This window comes from Lissotriton helveticus, chromosome 8, assembly GCF_964261635.1.
Source record: "Lissotriton helveticus chromosome 8, aLisHel1.1, whole genome shotgun sequence".
In the NCBI taxonomy this organism is placed as follows: domain Eukaryota; kingdom Metazoa; phylum Chordata; class Amphibia; order Caudata; family Salamandridae; genus Lissotriton; species Lissotriton helveticus.
The window spans coordinates 949718989-949729419 of NC_136069.1; the positions used below are offsets into that span (position 1 = coordinate 949718989).

The following is a 10431-nucleotide window of genomic DNA, read 5'->3' on the forward strand; positions in this document are numbered from 1 at the left end:
GATGTGAAGATAAGGAAGTTGGCCACTGTTGTGGACCGATTGTCGACAAACACATCTATGTCGTTAATACTCGTTGATGGAGAGATGTTATTGATAAGGACGATGGTGATGCAGAACCGTCTTGCTTTAGATGTCTTATTGGCAAAAGAGGGGGGAGTCTGTAAAATGTTGAATGCTTTTATATCAGATAACAGCAAGGATCTGGAGAAATATATAAGAAACATCACTGTGATCCATCATGAGATTAAGGATCTGACTGAGGAGGGAGTTTGGGAAAAAGTTGGTAAAGGGTTTAGAAAGGTGGGAAGCTGGTTTGCGATTTGGGGAAATGTATCCTTGGATATATTCTGAAGCCCATCATTATCATTGTGGTTTGTGTCATTTGTTTGTGAGGATTTGCGAGAGTGTATCAATGGTACAGGGCAAATCAAGTTGAAAGATCCCTTAGAGAGCAAGAGATGAGGATGACCAGACTGCAGGACAGTCAGTATTAGAATATTAAGAATCTAGAGAGGTTCCGACAGGGAAGAGTGGCTACAAGCTCTGTTTAGGCCGGTTCTTTCTCCAGGGAATTGTGATTTTTCGGTCTCGCCTACGCAGCACGCATGCGCTGTATAGGAAAAAGACCTTTAGCCATCACTTCACTTTTGCAGGCAAAAAAGTACACGCGTTGCATTGCTTTCAATGGCAACGAATGCACGTTTGGCGATTCCCTTGCAGCAGCGAGCTTTCAAAACCATCTGGTAGTAACTAACAGATGGTTCCTGCTCGCTCCCGCAAGGGAAACCAGCACAAGCCCCCTCACCTCTCCCCTCTCCCTACTGCCTCATTTCAGCGCGAGGCGCACGCGCTTGTTGGTGATGACACTAGTCATCAAAGGGGAGAACTGATAGAGCGTCATGAGATCTGAAAATTGTAGGGGCGCATCATAATCCGCAGCAGCATATATTCTTGTGTTGTATTAACAGATGATCATTTGAAATGTAATCGTAATAATGAACCATGTGAAAGTAATGTTAGAAAATTAGTTTGTGTTAGTTGAGAAAGTAAAACGACATTTAAATGTAATTGCCTACAAACCAGAGACTGTGCCTCATTTTTTATTCGAATGCCCGGACTATGGGCGTCCTAGATCACGATGGCTCAAACCAATTTGTAGAGAATTGGGCACCCGCCAGCACACGGTCGCCCTCCGGATTTTATTAACCAATACAGCCCCCACCATTGTTTGTGCTGTTTCTAAGTTTTTAAAATGGGCTTGGTTGATTCGACTAAAAAGACTGTCTGTATCAATTTAATTCTGTCTTAGTTAATTTATTCTATACAACTGTGTTTTTATTCCTCTTATTCTTAATGTACAGTCACATTTTCGATATGCTGTTTTACCTTTTTATCTTTTGTAATGCTTTTATGATATATGCATATCGAAATAAAGCAATCAACCAACCAATTGCCTATTGCAGAATGCTTAATGAATCAGTTCATGTGTAATGTAATGCATTCGATTTAAACATGCACCATAAATTCTGCATGCAAAGAAATGACTAACTGTGCCCTAAAGCGTAGAAATGTAATGCTTATAGATGCAATGTGTATTAATGCGTGTAATTCTTGAGGTGTAAAGGCTTAAATATATGTTCACGTTTGCTATGAAGGCCTATTCGTGATTTCTTATGTTAGCTGAATTGTGTAGGCCAAAGTGTATTTCCCTGGTCGTGCTCTCAGTTGAAGGCAGTCAGCAGATTTCATGTGCGTTCAAGGTTGCCTCGTTCACATGCTTTCAGTTGCAGGAGCAAGGACATCTTGTTAGTTAGACTGATGCTCTTTGTTTTAGGAGTTAGGTATAGAGGAGACCTGACACAGTGTATCGTGGAATGTTGATAATTAGGAGCTCGCTGAAGAAGCCTGGGACCCAAGGACATACCAGACACTGCTGGACTGAGTACAGGTTTCGGTGGAAAGTTACCTACGCGAGGTGCCTGGCCAGAGGAGGTGTTTTAGGGGCACGTTCTACTGAATGTTAATTTTGTATTAGGAACAATAACCGGAGGGAGGAAAGAGCAGAGAGCCGTTAGGAGGATAGGAGAAGGGATCGATTCTTAGAAGGAAGACTTAGCTTTGGCTGCTGACCCTTTCAACGTGAGTGTACTTCTTAGGAATTCTTCATGAGCTGACACCTTTTCCTCGATCTTGCCTGTGAAATGATAGGTAGGGATGTCATCTTAGAGTTAGTGGAGGAACAGAAGTAACTGATTAATTTCCTTTCTGTAACATCTTATGAAGACTGATTTAGATATTGGAGCAGTTGTTGCTTGCTTAATCTTTTTAGAATTGCTTTTTCTTTTATGCTACACCGGATCAGACTAATATGTAGGATGAATTTTGTATTAGTGCCTATGTATTTCTTCAACCTCGTCATGAGGTGCTTTTATGTTCAGATACTTTTGGCTTTGTAATAAAACCCTAAATTGTAAGTCACAGTCAGTGGTCCTTTCCGAGTCCAAATTGATTAGTCCATACTGATGGTGGTGAATGTATTGGTTTTCTCCCCTTTACACTTTTCAGCAGATAAAAAGATCCAGTCAGCCGAGGATTCATAGGATTGGTAAGATAAGATAAAATGAGATAGGAATCTGGCGCAATCAGTACTAAACCAAGGACAAATCTTGCTCATCCTAGGCCTGTCAACATTGTATCTGTTAAACTATTTAACCGAGACTGTGAGAATGATCGAACCATAATGCATCGGTGGTGGGAAAATCACCAAATGCATTCTATGTAGAAATTATCTTAGACTGTTTACTATTTGCTTAAGTTTAACGAATCATGTGTACCCACTGAATGCATGGAACATATTGTTCAAAGCTCTAGAGTGTGCATTCCTCTCACAAGCAGCTGAGAGCCCTTATTACAATTTTCAGAAGACAAATGTATGCCGCATTTCATACTGAACTGCAGTGAGTTATTTCACTTATGATTCATATGCTTTGCTGCAAATTTACTGATGGCATATTCTGTATTTTGACCTTAATACTTACATAAAGCATTTCAGAATCAGAACAAGCTTTATTCGATTTTATACAAGTAAAATCACAAAAGCAAATACAACAAATCAATTTCAATTTCAATTTCAAATTTCAATTTCAAAAGTGCTTTATTCGGTACATGAGATATAACCATATAGCGGACAAAATAAAATTATACATTGCAGTACATTAAAAAAAATATGATCACTATACTATACAAGGGCATGAGGTTAGTCTACATTGTCAAGATAGATTTAAACATTTTAATTGTGCAAATTTTTCATTATAATCAATCTTACCATTTTGTAGATAGATATTTTACGTCAATTTCATAAGGACACTAATATAAAACTCATCTAAGTACAATCTCAATTTGGAAAGTGCGAGTTTTAAAGTGACCTGTGCTAATGGTATTAGTACAAATTTCATCTAGAATGTGCAATTCTAATGTGGAAAAATGCAACATTAAAGTGACCTGTGCTTGTAACAGTATAAAGACATTTCTCTTGCTAAAATGTTACCGGAATCAGGTAATTCGTGATCACGTAATATTAGATTTCCTTCTAAAAACACATTTTAAAATATAGGTAGCTACATAAAAACATATATCCGTACTATTCAATTCAAACGTTAACCGCAGAGCATCTTTAGTTGTTCTTTTGTTATATTTTAAAAATATGGGCTTTAAGTACAATTTCCTTAAAAAAATATAAAATACAACAAATCAAAACAGTTCATCTTATAAAAAGGATGTGATAATGGATGTACAGCACAGACATGCAAAAGAGATCACACTTAAAACAATGTCTCACAGTATTAAGTACATCACATAGTATCAGAAACCCATGTCCTTGCAAGATTTACATAGTAATAGTCTTTCTGATTCTCAATATACATTTTTAAAAAACAAGCAATTGCATTAGTAAAACATTCGTTGTCTAAGAATTGCAGAAATAAAAATGCCGCTCGGCATTGGGTTCACCCCCCTGACCTTAAAATTGGCAGAAGCCACCTCTTTCTTTGTTTTTTATAAAATTTGCAGAATAAAATCGAGTGCAATGATGAGTGCAAAGACTGATTATTGCATGGACAACAGCATAGCTCTTTTGACCAGTTATTTATTTCAGAAAAACTTATCTGACGGTAAAAGTTCCCAAACCTAAATTGGGTCAAAACATATCTGTCATACCCACTTAAATTATACAGTATATACAGCTGTATAGTGTGGGTAGTTGTTGTTCGGCCCATTGTACTGTCGGTTTATTTGCTTCTAAAATAAATCTGTTTGCCTCCAGACGTCATGCGAATTCTTTTAAACTCCTTCCTGGAGACAGAGTTTATGGATTCAGGGGAATTATAATAGGTTGCCCAAGGTCGTACATGAAGTTTTTTATGTATTTTAACCAGGAGATCTTAGTGGTCTGGTCCAACTTTAAGCTGTCCTTAATAATATCTTGGTTAAGACCAGTTCTAGTAGAAGTCCAAATCCTATGCCATAATAGAGCAGGCTGAGCTTTAATAATATCTGCAATATATGGAACGCCTAACTCCCTATGGCAATTGTAAACAGAGGTACTAGCTGGGACCACCAGGAGAAACTTTAAAAAAGCATTTTCAACTCTCTTAATGGATTGGGAGTATTGAAGCCCCCACACACCTGCCCCATAAGCAGCTATGCTCACACAATTAGCTTGATAGATCTGTAGGAGCAGAGCTGGTGGCCTTCTACCCAGTTGTTTTGCAAAATCGGCCACAACTGCCATCAATTTCATGAAAAGTAGGCTCCTACTTTTGACATCTTGAAGCCAGGATCCATTAGAATCGAATAAAATATCTCAATATGAAAAAGTCTTAGTAGATTCTACCCTGCTGCTCCCAATGGACATGCACCTGTGTTTCAGGCTTCCATTCCCACACGTCATTATGTAGTTTATTTTGGCGTTCAATTTTAGGCCAAGATTTTCCATGAATGCAGTATAGGTGGAAAGTGCCTTTTGTAGGCCTATCTGTGTGCGGGCCATCAACACTGCATAGTCCGCATACAGAAGGGTAGCTATCAAGCATTTATTAATATGTGGCATGTCCTTCATCTTTTCCACCATCACTAGTTCCAGGGAATTTGTATATAAAGTGAACAAGAACGGTGCCAGGACTCAGCCCTGTCTAACCCCCTTTTCCACTGTAAATGGTACAGTGGATTTTCCCCTAGTTCCATATCGGACCTTGGCTGTCGCCCCGCTGTGCAGCTACCTCGGAAACAGGACCAGCGGGGCTCCACCCCCAAATCAGTTAAAATGAACCAGAGTTAACTGTGTATGACACAGTCAAAAGCGACTGTGAGGTCGACGAATGCTAGGTAAAGTCTCACTGTTTTAGCCTGAGTGTATTTCCCTGTTAAAATGTTCAGATTAAGAGCTTGCTCCACAGTGCCCAAACCCTGCCTAAAATCATATTACACAGATGATAAAATATTTTTGTTTTATGCCCAGTCTTGGAGCCCGTTTAATACAATCTGCCGTGCTACCTTCACCAAAGAGTCCAACAAAGACATTAAACGATAGCAGGCTGGGTTTTGCCGGTCACCTTTCTTAAAAATGGGTACTATAATAGACTCGGACTAGGTCTTAATAAAACCCTCCGAGCAGCAAGCATGCAGTACCCGTGTCAATAAATGTGCCCAAAGGGGCAGGTTTCATTTAAAAAAGTAAATTGGCACACCGTCTGGGCTAGGAGCCTTACCACCCTTACTCTCTTTGAATGCATCAATGACCTCATCATGTGTAAAGTAAAGATCTTGGAGAGGTATTTTATTGGAACGAATTCCCAGCTGACTACAAGGGGACGTTAAACTTACTTCATCTGGGTATGAGTTATAGACTTTGGAAAAGAAATCCACCCATTGCTTTTCATCGATCGCAACCTCTATCGACGGGTTTTATGGGGCACAAAAAAAGGAGCATTCACCGCCAGCCAAAGGCGGCACCATCTTTATTCTGTGAGGTTTAATGGAGAGTAGCCCAAGCGTTATCTTTTAAATCCTTTTTGCGTGTTTTTAGGGCTTGGTTTTACTCCCTCCTGCACTCCCGAATGTCCACACTGTCCCTGCCAGCTTCATGAAGAGCAGCCTTTAATTTAGTGTAAATTTTCGTGCATTTCGTATCGAACCAACCCTGGCAGCGTGTTTGTGATCCTTTATGCTCCACTCTAAGTGTTTTTGTATTTCCAATGTAAGTTGAGCAAAAGCTTCTAACGTAATATCCTGGGAACGGGATTCCTCCAAAAAGGTTAAAATAGATTTATAGCACTTGATCACAATTTGTTTGGTGAATTCTATAGGTTTACAGCTGGACCAATGCAAAGCATACCCATTAGTCTTTCCCAAGGATACATTCTGTACCCTAGATACTTGACTAATATGTTGGTTCCGCCTGCTGGTTAGGAGAGCTAGACTTATACTCAGTGGGCGATGGTCGCTTATTGCTTTCTTATTTATGACTTAAGACGCTTGAAGCATATAGGCTAAGTAAAATAATAAAGTTGATTGTTGACTTCAAACCTCTCCCGATAAAAGTGTGCTCAAAATCAACAGGGAGAGAGCACAAGTTGTTGGCAAAGCCCAAATCATGTGAGAATAAAATCTCGTTAAGTAGGTCCCCAGAATAAGGGTGCAAAAAATGAGAATGAGGATCATTTTCTTCTAGTAATAAACCACAGTTGCTATCCCCATTTAGGGGGCATAACCTGGTATTAAAATCACCACCCCAGATAAAAAAAATGACCTCTTGATCTCTACCTTCCTGTAGTTTGAGCATGTCACTGTTTAACAGGGCATTATTGTAAAAGTTAATCAGGGCCAATATGTGACTTTTATCTAGATGAATCAATATGATTTGGTAATAAATTTCAGATGTCAACATAGTAATTTTAGATACCTTGATCAAATTTGAAACATAAGTACAAATTCGCCCTTTGGCTCTCCCATGTGCTGAGGGAAATGCGGCAGTGTGATATGTCTTGAAGCCATTAATGTGTATTTCACCTGTTACACATGTCTCTTGGGAACAAAGCATTTAAAAAAGATCTATTGTCTACCATTCTTATAAGAATACTTTAGAAGTAATATGTGGGCCATTTTGACACGTGTGTGTGTCTGAGTACTGAAGACAGAGGTGCCATCTGCCGCAGCTAAACTATCACAGACACATGCATGTAAATCAGATGTGCAAGGAAGCAGACTTTAGGTATTTAAGTTCATGCATATCTAATAGAAATCCAGGTATATCGGTCATCAGGCAAAATGTCCTAAAACTGAGTTTACTTGTGTTTAATAACTTAGTGGACGAGTTACTCCACTGGGATAGAGTACTGCATTCATCTAAAATGTTGTTCTAGTACACTGCACTAAGGAGATCCAGTAATGTCATACTACAATGCATTGTATAGGCCCTCAAAGCTAGCTCCATTGCTACATTACACTGCAAAGCCAGTGCTTCCCCCCAGTCTACTGCATAACTCTGCAATGTACTGCACAGATTTGTGGTGCATTGTATAGTGTGCCACTGCTCCCCTAGTAAAGTGTGCTGCTTATTAATTCAATACTTCTGTAGAACAGTGCACTGCATAAAGCAGTATTTTTGTCTTTTCTACTGTGAACCATTTAGATCTTTTAACACTGTGCTAGAAGAGTACATTGCATAGATCTTAAATGCTCTGGTAGTGGAGTGCACTACATTGATCTTAAATTGCTAGGCAAGTACAAAGCAGTGTATAGCTCATCAGTGCTGTGCTAGAACAGTTCACTGCACATACATTTAATGTTGTGTTAGAGCCGCGGCGGGCCTGTCACTTGAAGACACATTTTCTGCTAACATATGACGTCACAGACATTTGCAAAATGTAGACGTGTGACCACCCCTTAAGCCTAAAGCAGCAGCGGCTTAGCTCACTCTATTTATGGCTGGCACACTTAAGTGGCGGCATAATTTTTTTGTATTTCACCTCTTGTCACATGTGTTTGCAATAAGTTTTAAAAAATCATTGCATCAGCTTATCAAAGCCACACCTGTAGGATTTCTCAATGCTTGTTCAAAATTGAAATGTGCTGGCCAACATAGAAAGTAGAAAAACTGACTTGGAGCCACAAATGACCAACTTTGATCAACTTGTACCATTAGGAATTGGTCCAATACAGTAAATCAAAGACAATCTTATGCCTTCCTACCACCATCCTTCATTTGTTACCCATGTTGTTCATTGACCTCACCCGCCATCCCCCCTTCTGTCTGTGTTGTTGCTTGCACACACCTGCCCTCCCTCCTATTGTTGCCCCAAATGCCTTCTCTTCATCTGTTGTTACCCCACCTGTCCACCCTACCTCCCTCCTTCTGTTATTGCTTGCCTCTCCCACCCTGTTTTCAGTATCCTTGTTATTTTTTGCATTTTTATATAGGGCAAATAAAGGTAACAAAGCGCTTTAACCAATCGGCGTGACACTTTTAAGTTTCCTCAACAATATTGGATCAGCACTCCTTCTTCGTTGCAGGAACTGCTAATAAGGAACTGCAAAATGTATTGTCCCAAAAATGTAGCAGGGAAGTACTCTGTTTTTGACGATCTTGAATTCTCTGGATAAGCAGCGTGTTTTGTTTGGATCCTTTACTTGTAAAGGGGACAGTGGGTCTCGTGCTTCGGACATTTTGCTTTTAGATCAAATGTAAAGGTGCTTCATTTGTAATAGTAAATAAAAATGCTGAATGCCTAAATACTTATAGCTCACAGGTATACTTATAGCTGCTTCAGTTCTCTGGTCTCATCAGCAATTCCTCATTCTAAGTCCTCCAGACAGTGCTGCAGCTGCATCTTTGGTCCTGTCAGTAATTCCTCTTTCTAAGTCCTCTAGGCAATGATACAGCTGTGTCTCTGTTCATACATCCTCAAAACTCAAATCAAAACACATAGGTTATTTACAATGCCAATAGCTCTAACTCAAAAAAATGTGTGACCTATTGCATTGTAAGTGCTTGTTTATTTGGTGCTGTGGGGTTAGGGGATGGGCTAAGAATGGACACAGAAAGTAAAATATGCTGCTCTGGGTTGCCTAATTGAAACCATGGACTTTAAAAGATGAGGTAAGAATGACATCACTTTCACATTCAACAATTTAGCGGTCTATACCTCCCAGTCAGTGATTCAGGTAGGCTGTGGCAAAAAAGGTTATGTCAAGGAATCAATAAATACATATATCATCAAAACCCGCGCGCTTTCGTTCAGTATGTTAAACATTCCAGTGTGTGGAGCAATTTACCAGCAAATTGTTCATTGTAAAATTCCATAGCTCAATTCAGTGAAAATATTACAACAGTGCATGCCATGGACACATGCAGCAGCTTCGCCAGTCACTGAGCATTCTGCCCACACGCCACTTCCCCTTTAACTCTGTCGCTCCCTGCCTCTCTCCATACTTCTTACTCCTTTCCTCTTGTTTCATTGAATCCCTAAATCTCTAGGTCTTTCAATACCTCATGTTACCCATCGTCTTCTTCCCAGTGTACTCCGCTCTCTACATGTAGCCTGCCTCATTTTTGTTGTTTTGTTTGTGCGGATTGACTAGTCATTGGTGGGGATGATTTCAGATGAAACAATTCACTTACTCTCGTGCACAGAATTACCACTGCCACCCAGGCAGCGCCCTCAATAAAAATACGAAATCCGAGCTGTCTTCCTTCCCAAGACAAAACATGTTATCACACATCGTGATAGCTTCTCCGACTCCGCGGCAGACAGCGTGTGCAGCTGATGCGGATTAAGCAAATGTAAATTATTTACAACATGAACCGTGACAAGCACGGCATAGCTGCTGTTCTACGATCAAATGTCATACCCGTGAAACAAACAGCCCCCTTTGGTCTGTACTTACCAGCCGAGGCCGGGGACATGTATGCTCTATTTCCTCCATGGCTTCTGTAAGAAGATCATAAAAGAGGGATTTGGCGAAGCCTGTCTCTGACTCAGCAACAGTGTTGAGCACTGGCATGGCCAGTAAAACCTTCTTAAGGCTGTGCTTGCGCTCGCCGTTACTGCGCTCACAACCAGGGAAATAAATATTTTCTTTGTCGTTATTATTTTTTTCAGTTTCGTCCTTTCCCCAGAGTAGTAACAACGTCTCTTTCTGGTGGATGCTGAGACGCAGGGCCTGGGTTAATCACTATAACAACAAGCCGGCAAGAGAGCAGCTGGTACAGAAGAGAGCTGCCATTTGCATCATGCTCTCTGGTTGGCTACTGTCAGCCTGTAGCCACTCGGCATCAGTACAGCGTGCACGGTATGGCCAGGAGGCTGAACAGAGCATCCCGACCTACAACTGGCTCTCCTTTGCTTGAGCAGTGCAATATTTTTTATATTTTTA

At 40.2% G+C, this 10431-nt stretch overlaps 1 protein-coding gene across 3 annotated transcripts in view; it reads right to left on the reverse strand.

The window, feature by feature from the left end:
* The window catches only part of PCYT1B (phosphate cytidylyltransferase 1B, choline), a 715710-nt gene extending 705487 nt beyond the window's left edge, over nucleotides 1-10223 (reverse strand). For all 3 annotated transcript variants that reach the window (XM_078657804.1, XM_078657803.1, XM_078657801.1), the window contains exon 1: nucleotides 9943-10223. In XM_078657804.1, coding sequence (XP_078513930.1) covers nucleotides 9943-10059 — 117 coding nt within the window. In that variant the 5' untranslated portion in view covers nucleotides 10060-10223. The remainder of the gene's footprint in view (nucleotides 1-9942) is intronic.
* Nucleotides 10224-10431: the final 208 nt, after the last annotated feature.